This window comes from Anthonomus grandis, unplaced genomic scaffold, assembly GCF_022605725.1.
Source record: "Anthonomus grandis grandis unplaced genomic scaffold, icAntGran1.3 ctg00000334.1, whole genome shotgun sequence".
NCBI classification, from domain to species: Eukaryota; Metazoa; Arthropoda; class Insecta; order Coleoptera; family Curculionidae; genus Anthonomus; species Anthonomus grandis.
In genome coordinates, this window is record NW_026088466.1 from 167,248 (window position 1) to 182,118 (window position 14,871).

General features: G+C 38.6%; 1 protein-coding gene across 3 annotated transcripts in view; it reads left to right on the top strand.

The window, feature by feature from the left end:
- The window catches only part of LOC126749580 (uncharacterized), an 80,939-nt gene extending 68,372 nt beyond the window's left edge, over positions 1–12,567 (top strand). The window contains exons 1-4 of one of the 3 annotated variants that reach the window (XM_050459296.1): positions 10,686–11,060; positions 11,804–12,094; positions 12,150–12,284; positions 12,356–12,567. In XM_050459296.1, the coding sequence (XP_050315253.1) occupies positions 11,032–11,060; positions 11,804–12,094; positions 12,150–12,204 (375 nt within the window). In that variant the 5' untranslated portion in view covers positions 10,686–11,031 and the 3' untranslated portion in view covers positions 12,205–12,284; positions 12,356–12,567. Of the gene's footprint in view, positions 1–10,685; positions 11,061–11,165; positions 11,744–11,803; positions 12,095–12,149; positions 12,285–12,355 lie in introns of those variants that run through there. The other 2 variants (XM_050459295.1, XM_050459297.1) reach the window with 2 other exon arrangements.
- Positions 12,568–14,871: the final 2,304 nt, after the last annotated feature.

A 14,871-nucleotide genomic window follows, 5' to 3' on the forward strand; every position in this document is an offset into this window, starting at 1 on the left:
GTGTTCCTTGCAAAGGGGCACCTTGTACATAATAAACAAAAACTAAAAAAAATGTAGTTTTTGAGAAAAATCGAAATTTTGCTTTTTTACGATTAACATGTACTTTTTTAGATCGAAAAGTTTGCATAACTTTTTTGTTATTAAAGATAGAGCTTTCATTTAAAAACTGTCAAGTAGTCCTGGCAAAGGGGCACCTTGTACATAATAAACAAAAACTAAAAAAATGTAGTTTTTGAGAAAAATCGAAATTTCGCTTTCGCTTCGAAAATAAGGCGCTGGTATACTTATTTTGATTTCGAAAAAATTGATTTTTGTTGGAAAAATTCGATACGGGGGGGTATACCCGAAAAATGAAAAAACCCAAACTTTGAAGGCTCATATCTCGGCTTCTATATGAGCTATCGGGAAAATTCCAACGGTTTTGTCTTAGTTTCGTCCTTCTGAATCCAACGAGACCATCCGCAAGGTCGTAGCTTCTACGAGAGCCGAGAAATGGCATTTTTGTAGCCCATTTTTGGCCTCAAAAACGGACGTCGAAAATGACTTTTTCAGGATTTTCAAAGTGCTCTCATTCCCTTAGTTCTGCTCGGATCCTGTTATAACCCGGTGTTTTCGTAATCTAGGTGATCAGAATAACACGCTGGTATAGTTAGTTTGATTTCGAAAAAAATCAATTTTTAGTGAAAAAATTCGATACGGGGGGGTATACCCGAAAAATGAAAAAACCCAAACTTTGAAGGCTCATATCTCGGCTTCTATATGAGCTATCGGGAAAATTCCAACGGTTTTGTCTTAGTTTCGTCCTTCTGAATCCAACGAGACCATCCGCAAGGTCGTAGCTTCTACGAGAGCCGAGATATGGCATTTTTGTAGCCCATTTTTGGCCTCAAAAACGGACGCCGAAAATGACTTTTTCAGGATTTTCAAAGTGCTCTCATTCCCTTAGTTCTGCTCGGATCCTGTTATAACCCGGTGTTTTCGTAATCTAGGTGATCAGAATAACACGCTGGTATAGTTAGTTTGATTTCGAAAAAAATCAATTTTTGGTGAAAAAATTCGATACGGGGGGGTATACCCGAAAAATGAAAAAACCCAAACTTTGAAGGCTCATATCTCGGCTTCTATATGAGCTATCGGGAAAATTCCAACGGTTTTGTCTTAGTTTCGTCCTTCTGAATCCAACGAGACCATCCGCAAGGTCGTAGCTTCTACGAGAGCCGAGATATGGCATTTTTGTAGCTCATTTTTGGCCTCAAAAACGGACGTCGAAAATGACTTTTTCAGGATTTTCAAAGTGCTCTCATTCCCTTAGTTCTGCTCGGATCCTGTTATAACCCGGTGTTTTCGTAATCTAGGTGATCAGAATAACACGCTGGTATAGTTAGTTTGATTTCGAAAAAAATCAATTTTTAGTGAAAAAATTCGATACGGGGGGGTATACCCGAAAAATGAAAAAACCCAAACTTTGAAGGTCGATATCTCGGCTTCTATGTGAGCTATCGGGAAAATTCCAACGGTTTTGTCTTAGTTTCGTCCTTCTGAATCCAACGAGACCATCCGCAAGGTCGTAGCTTCTACGAGAGCCGAGAAATGGCATTTTTGTAGCCCATTTTTGGCCTCAAAAACGGACGTCGAAAATGACTTTTTCAGGATTTTCAAAGTGCTCTCATTCCCTTAGTTCTGCTCGGATCCTGTTATAACCCGGTGTTTTCGTAATCTAGGTGATCAGAATAACACGCTGGTATAGTTAGTTTGATTTCGAAAAAAATCAATTTTTGGTGAAAAAATTCGATACGGGGGGGTATACCCGAAAAATGAAAAAACCCAAACTTTGAAGGCTCATATCTCGGCTTCTATATGAGCTATCGGGAAAATTCCAACGGTTTTGTCTTAGTTTCGTCCTTCTGAATCCAACGAGACCATCCGCAAGGTCGTAGCTTCTACGAGAGCCGAGATATGGCATTTTTGTAGCCCATTTTTGGCCTCAAAAACGGACGTCGAAAATGACTTTTTCAGGATTTTCAAAGTGCTCTCATTCCCTTAGTTCTGCTCGGATCCTGTTATAACCCGGTGTTTTCGTAATCTAGGTGATCAGAATAACACGCTGGTATAGTTAGTTTGATTTCGAAAAAAATCAATTTTTGGTGAAAAAATTCGATACGGGGGGGTATACCCGAAAAATGAAAAAACCCAAACTTTGAAGGTCGATATCTCGGCTTCTATGGGAGCTATCGGGAAAATTCCAACGGTTTTGTCTTAGTTTCGTCCTTCTGAATCCAACGAGACCATCCGCAAGGTCGTAGCTTCTACGAGAGCCGAGATATGGCATTTTTGTAGCCCATTTTTGGCCTCAAAAACGGACGTCGAAAATGACTTTTTCAGGATTTTCAAAGTGCTCTCATTCCCTTAGTTCTGCTCGGATCCTGTTATAACCCGGTGTTTTCGTAATCTAGGTGATCAGAATAACACGCTGGTATAGTTAGTTTGATTTCGAAAAAAATCAATTTTTGGTGAAAAAATTCGATACGGGGGGGTATACCCGAAAAATGAAAAAACCCAAACTTTGAAGGTCGATATCTCGGCTTCTATGGGAGCTATCGGGAAAATTCCAACGGTTTTGTCTTAGTTTCGTCCTTCTGAATCCAACGAGACCATCCGCAAGGTCGTAGCTTCTACGAGAGCCGAGATATGGCATTTTTGTAGCCCATTTTTGGCCTCAAAAACGGACGTCGAAAATGACTTTTTCAGGATTTTCAAAGTGCTCTCATTCCCTTAGTTCTGCTCGGATCCTGTTATAACCCGGTGTTTTCGTAATCTAGGTGATCAGAATAACACGCTGGTATAGTTAGTTTGATTTCGAAAAAAATCAATTTTTAGTGAAAAAATTCGATACGGGGGGGTATACCCGAAAAATGAAAAAACCCAAACTTTGAAGGCTCATATCTCGGCTTCTATATGAGCTATCGGGAAAATTCCAACGGTTTTGTCTTAGTTTCGTCCTTCTGAATCCAACGAGACCATCCGCAAGGTCGTAGCTTCTACGAGAGCCGAGATATGGCATTTTTGTAGCCCATTTTTGGCCTCAAAAACGGACGCCGAAAATGACTTTTTCAGGATTTTCAAAGTGCTCTCATTCCCTTAGTTCTGCTCGGATCCTGTTATAACCCGGTGTTTTCGTAATCTAGGTGATCAGAATAACACGCTGGTATAGTTAGTTTGATTTCGAAAAAAATCAATTTTTGGTGAAAAAATTCGATACGGGGGGGTATACCCGAAAAATGAAAAAACCCAAACTTTGAAGGTCGATATCTCGGCTTCTATGGGAGCTATCGGGAAAATTCCAACGGTTTTGTCTTAGTTTCGTCCTTCTGAATCCAACGAGACCATCCGCAAGGTCGTAGCTTCTACGAGAGCCGAGATATGGCATTTTTGTAGCCCATTTTTGGCCTCAAAAACGGACGTCGAAAATGACTTTTTCAGGATTTTCAAAGTGCTCTCATTCCCTTAGTTCTGCTCGGATCCTGTTATAACCCGGTGTTTTCGTAATCTAGGTGATCAGAATAACACGCTGGTATAGTTAGTTTGATTTCGAAAAAAATCAATTTTTGGTGAAAAAATTCGATACGGGGGGGTATACCCGAAAAATGAAAAAACCCAAACTTTGAAGGTCGATATCTCGGCTTCTATGGGAGCTATCGGGAAAATTCCAACGGTTTTGTCTTAGTTTCGTCCTTCTGAATCCAACGAGACCATCCGCAAGGTCGTAGCTTCTACGAGAGCCGAGATATGGCATTTTTGTAGCCCATTTTTGGCCTCAAAAACGGACGTCGAAAATGACTTTTTCAGGATTTTCAAAGTGCTCTCATTCCCTTAGTTCTGCTCGGATCCTGTTATAACCCGGTGTTTTCGTAATCTAGGTGATCAGAATAACACGCTGGTATAGTTAGTTTGATTTCGAAAAAAATCAATTTTTGGTGAAAAAATTCGATACGGGGGGGTATACCCGAAAAATGAAAAAACCCAAACTTTGAAGGCTCATATCTCGGCTTCTATATGAGCTATCGGGAAAATTCCAACGGTTTTGTCTTAGTTTCGTCCTTCTGAATCCAACGAGACCATCCGCAAGGTCGTAGCTTCTACGAGAGCCGAGATATGGCATTTTTGTAGCCCATTTTTGGCCTCAAAAACGGACGTCGAAAATGACTTTTTCAGGATTTTCAAAGTGCTCTCATTCCCTTAGTTCTGCTCGGATCCTGTTATAACCCGGTGTTTTCGTAATCTAGGTGATCAGAATAACACGCTGGTATAGTTAGTTTGATTTCGAAAAAAATCAATTTTTGGTGAAAAAATTCGATACGGGGGGGTATACCCGAAAAATGAAAAAACCCAAACTTTGAAGGTCGATATCTCGGCTTCTGTATGAGCTATCGGGAAAATTCCAACGGTTTTGTCTTAGTTTCGTCCTTCTGAATCCAACGAGACCATCCGCAAGGTCGTAGCTTCTACGAGAGCCGAGATATGGCATTTTTGTAGCCCATTTTTGGCCTCAAAAACGGACGTCGAAAATGACTTTTTCAGGATTTTCAAAGTGCTCTCATTCCCTTAGTTCTGCTCGGATCCTGTTATAACCCGGTGTTTTCGTAATCTAGGTGATCAGAATAACACGCTGGTATAGTTAGTTTGATTTCGAAAAAAATCAATTTTTGGTGAAAAAATTCGATACGGGGGGGTATACCCGAAAAATGAAAAAACCCAAACTTTGAAGGTCGATATCTCGGCTTCTATGGGAGCTATCGGGAAAATTCCAACGGTTTTGTCTTAGTTTCGTCCTTCTGAATCCAACGAGACCATCCGCAAGGTCGTAGCTTCTACGAGAGCCGAGATATGGCATTTTTGTAGCCCATTTTTGGCCTCAAAAACGGACGTCGAAAATGACTTTTTCAGGATTTTCAAAGTGCTCTCATTCCCTTAGTTCTGCTCGGATCCTGTTATAACCCGGTGTTTTCGTAATCTAGGTGATCAGAATAACACGCTGGTATAGTTAGTTTGATTTCGAAAAAAATCAATTTTTGGTGAAAAAATTCGATACGGGGGGGTATACCCGAAAAATGAAAAAACCCAAACTTTGAAGGTCGATATCTCGGCTTCTATGGGAGCTATCGGGAAAATTCCAACGGTTTTGTCTTAGTTTCGTCCTTCTGAATCCAACGAGACCATCCGCAAGGTCGTAGCTTCTACGAGAGCCGAGATATGGCATTTTTGTAGCCCATTTTTGGCCTCAAAAACGGACGTCGAAAATGACTTTTTCAGGATTTTCAAAGTGCTCTCATTCCCTTAGTTCTGCTCGGATCCTGTTATAACCCGGTGTTTTCGTAATCTAGGTGATCAGAATAACACGCTGGTATAGTTAGTTTGATTTTGAAAAAAATCAATTTTTGGTGAAAAAAATCGATACGGGGGGGTATACCCGAAAAATGAAAAAACCCAAACTTTGAAGGTCGATATCTCGGCTTCTATGTGAGCTATCGGGAAAATTCCAACGGTTTTGTCTTAGTTTCGTCCTTCTGAATCCAACGAGACCATCCGCAAGGTCGTAGCTTCTACGAGAGCCGAGATATGGCATTTTTGTAGCCCATTTTTGGCCTCAAAAACGGACGTCGAAAATGACTTTTTCAGGATTTTCAAAGTGCTCTCATTCCCTTAGTTCTGCTCGGATCCTGTTATAACCCGGTGTTTTCGTAATCTAGGTGATCAGAATAACACGCTGGTATAGTTAGTTTGATTTTGAAAAAAATCAATTTTTGGTGAAAAAAATCGATACGGGGGGGTATACCCGAAAAATGAAAAAACCCAAACTTTGAAGGTCGATATCTCGGCTTCTATGTGAGCTATCGGGAAAATTCCAACGGTTTTGTCTTAGTTTCGTCCTTCTGAATCCAACGAGACCATCCGCAAGGTCGTAGCTTCTACGAGAGCCGAGATATGGCATTTTTGTAGCCCATTTTTGGCCTCAAAAACGGACGTCGAAAATGACTTTTTCAGGATTTTCAAAGTGCTCTCATTCCCTTAGTTCTGCTCGGATCCTGTTATAACCCGGTGTTTTCGTAATCTAGGTGATCAGAATAACACGCTGGTATAGTTAGTTTGATTTTGAAAAAAATCAATTTTTGGTGAAAAAAATCGATACGGGGGGGTATACCCGAAAAATGAAAAAACCCAAACTTTGAAGGTCGATATCTCGGCTTCTATGTGAGCTATCGGGAAAATTCCAACGGTTTTGTCTTAGTTTCGTCCTTCTGAATCCAACGAGACCATCCGCAAGGTCGTAGCTTCTACGAGAGCCGAGATATGGCATTTTTGTAGCCCATTTTTGGCCTCAAAAACGGACGTCGAAAATGACTTTTTCAGGATTTTCAAAGTGCTCTCATTCCCTTAGTTCTGCTCGGATCCTGTTATAACCCGGTGTTTTCGTAATCTAGGTGATCAGAATAACACGCTGGTATAGTTAGTTTGATTTCGAAAAAAATCAATTTTTGGTGAAAAAATTCGATACGGGGGGTATACCCGAAAAATGAAAAAACCCAAACTTTGAAGGCTCATATCTCGGCTTCTATATGAGCTATCGGGAAAATTCCAACGGTTTTGTCTTAGTTTCGTCCTTCTGAATCCAACGAGACCATCCGCAAGGTCGTAGCTTCTACGAAAGCCGAGATATGGCATTTTTGTAGCCCATTTTTGGCCTCAAAAACGGACGTCGAAAATGACTTTTTCAGGATTTTCAAAGTGCTCTCATTCCCTTAGTTCTGCTCGGATCCTGTTATAACCCGGTGTTTTCGTAATCTAGGTGATCAGAATAACACGCTGGTATAGTTAGTTTGATTTCGAAAAAAATCAATTTTTGGTGAAAAAATTCGATACGGGGGGGTATACCCGAAAAATGAAAAAACCCAAACTTTGAAGGCTCATATCTCGGCTTCTATATGAGCTATCGGGAAAATTCCATCGGTTTTGTCTTAGTTTCGTCCTTCTGAATCCAACGAGACCATCCGCAAGGTCGTAGCTTCTACGAAAGCCGAGATATGGCATTTTTGTAGCCCATTTTTGGCCTCAAAAACGGACGTCGAAAATGACTTTTTCAGAATTTTCAAAGTGCTCTCATTCCCTTAGTTCTGCTCGGATCCTGTTATAACCCGGTGTTTTCGTAATCTAGGTGATCAGAATAACACGCTGGTATAGTTAGTTTGATTTCGAAAAAAATCAATTTTTGGTGAAAAAATTCGATACGGGGGGGTATACCCGAAAAATGAAAAAACCCAAACTTTGAAGGTTCATATCTCGGCTTCTATATGAGCTATCGGGAAAATTCCAACGGTTTTGTCTTAGTTTCGTCCTTCTGAATCCAACGAGACCATCCGCAAGGTCGTAGCTTCTACGAAAGCCGAGATATGGCATTTTTGTAGCCCATTTTTGGCCTCAAAAACGGACGTCGAAAATGACTTTTTCAGGATTTTCAAAGTGCTCTCATTCCCTTAGTTCTGCTCGGATCCTGTTATAACCCGGTGTTTTCGTAATCTAGGTGATCAGAATAACACGCTGGTATAGTTAGTTTGATTTCGAAAAAAATCAATTTTTTGTGAAAAAATTCGATACGGGGGGGTATACCCGAAAAATGAAAAAACCCAAACTTTGAAGGCTCATATCTCGGCTTCTATATGAGCTATCGGGAAAATTCCAACGGTTTTGTCTTAGTTGTGTCCTTCTAAATCCAACGAGACCATCCGCCAGGTCGTAGCTTCTACGAGAGCCGAGATATAGCATTTTTGTAGCCCATTTTTGGCCTCAAAAACGGACGTCGAAAACGACTTTTTCAGGATTTTCAAAGTGCTCTCATTCCCTTAGTTCTGCTCGGATCCTGTTATAACCCGGTGTTTTCGTAATCTAGGTGATCAGAATAACACGCTGGTATAGTTAGTTTGATTTCGAAAAAATCAATTTTTGGTGAAAAAATTCGATACGGGGGGGTATACCCGAAAAATGAAAAAACCCAAACTTTGAAGGCTCATATCTCAGCTTCTATATGAGCTATCGGGAAAATTCCAACGTTTTTGTCTTAGTTTCGTCCTTCTAAATCCAACGAGACCATCCGCCAGGTCGTAGCTTCTACGAGAGCCGAGATATGGCATTTTTGTAGCCCATTTTTGGCCTCAAAAACGGACGTCGAAAATGACTTTTTCAGGATTTTCAAAGTGCTCTCATTCCCTTAGTTCTGCTCGGATCCTGTTATAACCCGGTGTTTTCGTAATCTAGGTGATCAGAATAACACGCTGGTATAGTTAGTTTGATTTCGAAAAAAATCAATTTTTGGTGAAAAAATTCGATACGGGGGGGTATACCCGAAAAATGAAAAAACCCAAACTTTGAAGGCTCATATCTCGGCTTCTATATGAGCTATCGGGAAAATTCCAACGGTTTTGTCTTAGTTTCGTCCTTCTGAATCCAACGAGACCATCCGCAAGGTCGTAGCTTCTAGGAAAGCCGAGATATGGCATTTTTGTAGCCCATTTTTGGCCTCAAAAACGGACGTCGAAAATGACTTTTTCAGAATTTTCAAAGTGCTCTCATTCCCTTAGTTCTGCTCGGATCCTGTTATAACCCGGTGTTTTCGTAATCTAGGTGATCAGAATAACACGCTGGTATAGTTAGTTTGATTTCGAAAAAAATCAATTTTTGGTGAAAAAATTCGATACGGGGGGGTATACCCGAAAAATGAAAAAACCCAAACTTTGAAGGTTCATATCTCGGCTTCTATATGAGCTATCGGGAAAATTCCAACGGTTTTGTCTTAGTTTCGTCCTTCTGAATCCAACGAGACCATCCGCAAGGTCGTAGCTTCTACGAAAGCCGAGATATGGCATTTTTGTAGCCCATTTTTGGCCTCAAAAACGGACGTCGAAAATGACTTTTTCAGGATTTTCAAAGTGCTCTCATTCCCTTAGTTCTGCTCGGATCCTGTTATAACCCGGTGTTTTCGTAATCTAGGTGATCAGAATAACACGCTGGTATAGTTAGTTTGATTTCGAAAAAAATCAATTTTTTGTGAAAAAATTCGATACGGGGGGGTATACCCGAAAAATGAAAAAACCCAAACTTTGAAGGCTCATATCTCGGCTTCTATATGAGCTATCGGGAAAATTCCAACGGTTTTGTCTTAGTTGTGTCCTTCTAAATCCAACGAGACCATCCGCCAGGTCGTAGCTTCTACGAGAGCCGAGATATAGCATTTTTGTAGCCCATTTTTGGCCTCAAAAACGGACGTCGAAAATGACTTTTTCAGGATTTTCAAAGTGCTCTCATTCCCTTAGTTCTGCTCGGATCCTGTTATAACCCGGTGTTTTCGTAATCTAGGTGATCAGAATAACACGCTGGTATAGTTAGTTTGATTTCGAAAAAAATCAATTTTTGGTGAAAAAATTCGATACGGGGGGGTATACCCGAAAAATGAAAAAACCCAAACTTTGAAGACTCATATCTCAGCTTCTATATGAGCTATCGGGAAAATTCCAACGGTTTTGTCTTAGTTTCGTCCTTCTAAATCCAACGAGACCATCCGCAAGGTCGTAGCTTCTACGAGAGCCGAGATATGGCATTTTTGTAGCCCATTTTTGGCCTCAAAAACGGACGTCGAAAACGACTTTTTCAGGATTTTCAAAGTGCTCTCATTCCCTTAGTTCTGCTCGGATCCTGTTATAACCCGGTGTTTTCGTAATCTAGGTGATCAGAATAACACGCTGGTATAGTTAGTTTGATTTCGAAAAAATCAATTTTTGGTGAAAAAATTCGATACGGGGGGGTATACCCGAAAAATGAAAAAACCCAAACTTTGAAGGCTCATATCTCAGCTTCTATATGAGCTATCGGGAAAATTCCAACGGTTTTGTCTTAGTTTCGTCCTTCAGAATCCAACGAGACCATCCGCAAGGTCGTAGCTTCTACGAGAGCCGAGATATGGCATTTTTGTAGCCCATTTTTGGCCTCAAAAACGGACGTCGAAAACGACTTTTTCAGGATTTTCAAAGTGCTCTCATTCCCTTAGTTCTGCTCGGATCCTGTTATAACCCGGTGTTTTCGTAATCTAGGTGATCAGAATAACACGCTGGTATAGTTAGTTTGATTTCGAAAAAATCAATTTTTGGTGAAAAAATTCGATACGGGGGGGTATACCCGAAAAATGAAAAAACCCAAACTTTGAAGGTCGATATCTCGGCTTCTATATGAGCTATCGGGAAAATTCCAACGGTTTTGTCTTAGTTTCGTCCTTCTGAATCCAACGAGACCATCCGCAAGGTCGTAGCTTCTACGAGAGCCGAGATATGGCATTTTTGTAGCCCATTTTTGGCCTCAAAAACGGACGTCGAAAACGACTTTTTCAGGATTTTCAAAGTGCTCTCATTCCCTTAGTTCTGCTCGGATCCTGTTATAACCCGGTATTTTCGTGGTCTACTTGATGAGAATAATCCGCTGTTATAGTTAGTTGGAATTCGAATAAAAAAAAAATTATGAAATAATTTGAAAGGGGGGGAGGAGGGTATATAATTTCTTACTGATAAACAGTGTGGGGCGGGTGGGGGATATGGGTTGACTCACTCGTTCACATGTGACCGTACCTTTTATTCTCCAGCTCTCTCTGCAACGACCAGGACCAACTTCTCTTTCTAAAAATGACCGAAACAGTGGTGGGGGACGTAGGTGCAGACATGTAGCACACTTTGTCATGGATCGTCTCCTTGATGGGCCCAGTATTCGGTCGGACCTGATACCTCAGTGGACGGTAGTGGTCGCTTTCTTTACCTACTTGATCAAGGACAATGTAGAGAGCAAACAGGCGGTTTTAATAGAAAACCTATTGGAGATGATTTTAGATGTCCAAAAAGCTGGACCAGAGCTGCTGGGTGCGGAAGATCGGGGTATGCCCCGGAGAATTTGAATAAGGAGCTCGTGGTGCGGTACTGCAATCAGATACTGGGCATTTTAATGAACTGTTTGGATTATCACAATTTGGGGTAAGTTTCTTAACTTAAAAATTTTGAAAATTAAAAAAAAATATCAAACCCGTAGTTCTTTCTTAAATATATAATGTAGCGGAACGACCTCTACCTTTGCACGTGGTTCGTTCTATTAGAATATCGGGCGTCTTAAATATTTTATTTATTTGTGGAAATGCGTGACATTCTTTAAACCCTACATTTCTGCTCGGAGTATTCGTATGATTATTACTTCGTTTATCACCATTTAATAAAGAAGTATGGCGCTTTTGACTCCGTGGTTCCGTTAAAAGGTTTTAATCCGGGTCAGTGCTTTTATTATTAATAGGTAAGGTTACAACTGTCCTGTTTCTTGGCTAGCAATTTATGTTATCTATTTTGTTATTAAAAGGTGTTAAAACTAAGCCCATAACTGAGGTGAATTAACTGAGATTTCCCGACATAAGTGGTTTCTTTGACATACGAACCCTCGGGACTAAAAATCCCATTACAATAAAAGTCCAAAAAAAACATTTATTGTTATAAGGTGCCTAAATGATGGGCAGAATGGCAGGTTTGGCAAATCAATAACTTCTTCCGAGTATTTGACACCGTTGAAAAAGATGAAGAAGAAGAGAAGTAGCAGTAACGAGAGTGAGAGGGAAACGAGGGAGGAAAATGGACAGACATTATCAATATTGTCCATTTTCTAAGTCAATTCAGTAAAAATTTAACTTAATTTAATCATTTACAAAATGATCGACCTATTCTTCCTTATCTAGGAACGAAAGCGAGCTGATCCTGGAGTCCCTGCTATCCTTCTCGAAACTCCTGAACAGTTTGCCAGGGTACAAATTCAGTCCCTTTCAAGTTACCGGAGCAGTGAGGATCAAGTTGCTATTCAGTCAAGAGGATCCACGTCTAAGGAGATCCTCGATCCAGTTATTAGGAGATCTGGCAACATCCCTTGGCCAGGAGACCAATTTGGAGGCATTCAAGGATCGAGTGAGATCCAAGGGAACCTCATCACTTTACTCTTGCATCTATGCGCTCCAGACGTGTATGTTGTCAAGGTATGACTTTTTTGGATCATTTTACTCACTTAACTCATGCATTGACCCCATTTAGGCCTGTAAAAGTACGATCCAGAAGGTTGGCCCTTATCTCGATTGTCCGGAGGTAAACCGCATGATCCAGAAGTGTTTGGGCGACGACACCGACTTGATGTTCACGGATTTTATTAAGGAGTTAATTAAACGCATGGTAAGTAAATGGCAGCACCTTAAATGAAATATTCATGCAGTTTGTCTGTGATCTATTTTGAGTTTAATTAGGGATTTATGGAATCAATGATATCAAGGTTATTTGGGGGCCAAATCGAGGACGAGTTGGATTAATGGTGGTGTCTAAGGGCCAATCCCGCCCTTGTCATCGGTTTGTTCTACGCCGAACTACTACCCGAGAATAAACCGAAAGTTTCACTGGAAACTGTCTGTGATAAACTGAACAGACTGATGCAAGACGAGTCAGAAGAAGTTAGGATTAAGGCAAGTCAAGCTATATTGTGTTTGTTTTTATAATTATTGTAGAACGGAATGTGCCAGGGGGATAGTACGATTAAGTCTTTTTAATCACTTTTTAGTAAGAAAATTTAAAAAAAGTCACCAGGGGTCAAAACTGACTTGTGGGTGGACTTTGTAGCTTATAAGTTTATCTCTGTCGCACTCATTGTTGCAACGTAGGGCTGTAAGAGTTCTTGCAGGCCTTGGGTTTAGGGACGATTTTAGATTGGCCTATGGGACTCTGGAAATTCTTACTGCACCCTCATTGTATATCCTTGAGAACCTTATGTTTGTTAAGAGGCATGGGGAGCACTTTGAGACTTTTACAAAACATTCTTTCAACTTTTATACTAATTAATGTTGAAAAGAACCTCATTTATGAAACTAGTATTTTGTTTACTATTACAAAAACTTATTCGGTTATTCTATAGAAATAGAAAAGACATTTCCTTACAGGAATACAAAAAAGAATAATAAATCTTTAAATTCAGAAACTAATGAAAAGATCTTCAAAAAATTGGAAATACTAAAAAAAAGATAAAAAATTATTTACGTTAATACAATCTTCTAGTATCAATGTAGTTAGTAATAGTTTATTATTTCCCACAAAACTACAAAGTTCATTTTACAGCAATAAGAGTGGTGTTTAAAGCAGCTTAAAATCTAACTAATTATTTATAAAAGAGAACTAACTTAAAAATAAAAGTTTTTAGTTCATGTTATTAATAAATTAATTTTAATAATATAACCATTTACAGCAAGAAATGTTGTTAACATGTTCTTTATAAGATCGTAAATTTTGCATAATTTTTTTGTTATTAAAGATAGAGCTTTCATTTAAAAACTGTCAAGTACTCCTGGGAAAGGGGCACCTTGCACATAATTATCAAAATTGAAAAAATTATAGTTTTTGAGAAAAATCGAAATTTCGGTTTTTTACAATTAACATGTACTTTTTTAGATCGAAAATTTTGCATTACTTTTTTGTTATTAAAGATAGAGCTTTCATTTAAAAACTGTCAAGTACTACTGGCAAAGAGGCACCTTGCACATAATTATCAAAACTTAAAAAAATTTAGTTTTTGAGAAAAATCAAAATTTCGGTTTTTTACAATTAACATGTACTTTTTTAGATCGAAAATTTTGCATTACTTTTTTGTTATTAAAGATAAAGCTTTCATTTAAAAACTGCCAAGTAGTCCTGGCAAAGGGGCACCTTGTACGTAATTATCAAAAACTGAAAAAATTATAGTTTTTGAGAAAAATCGAAATTTCGATTTTTTACGATTAACATGTACTTTTTTAGATCGAAAATTTTGCATAACTTTTTTGTTATTAAAGATAGAGCTTTCATTTAAAAACTGCCAAGTAGTCCTGGCAAAGGGGCACCTTGTACGTAATTATCAAAAACTGAAAAAATTATAGTTTTTGAGAAAAATCGAAATTTCGGTTTTTTACGATTAACATGTACTTTTTTAGATCGAAAATTTTGCATAACTTTTTTGTTATTAAAGATAGAGCTTTCATTTAAAAACTGTCAAGTACTCCTTGCAAAGGGGCACCTTGTACGCAATAATAAAAAACTAAAAGAATTGCAGTTTTTTGCAAAAAATCGAAATTTCGGTTTTTTACCATTAACATGTACTTTATAAGATCGTAAATTTTGCATAACTTTTTTGGTATTAAAGATAGAGCCTTCATTTAAAAACTCTTAAGTACTCCTTGCAAAGGGGCACCTTGTACGTAATAATCAAAAACTAAAAAAATTTTAGTTTTTGAGAAAAATCGAAATTTCGGTTTTTTACGATTAACATGTACTTTTTTAGATCGAAAATTTTGCATAACTTTTTTGTTATTAAAGATAGAGCTTTCATTTAAAAACTGTCAAGTACTCCTCGCAAAGGGGCACCTTGCACATAATTATCAAAATTGAAAAATTTATAGTTTTTAAGAAAAATCGAAATTTCGGTTTTTTACGATTAACATGTACTTTTTTAGATCGAAAATTTTGCATAACTTTTTTGTTATTAAAGATAGAGCTTTCATTTAAAAACTGTCAAGTACTTCTCGCAAAGGGGCACCTTGCACATAATTATCAAAATTTAAAAAATTATAGTTTTTGAGAAAAATCAAAATTTCGGTTTTTTACGATTAACATGTACTTTTTTAGATCGAAAATTTTGCATAACTTTTTTGTTAGTAAAGATAGAGCTTTCATTTAAAAACTGTCAAGTACTTCTCGCAAAGGGGCGCCTTGCACATAATTATCAAAATTTAAAAAATTATAG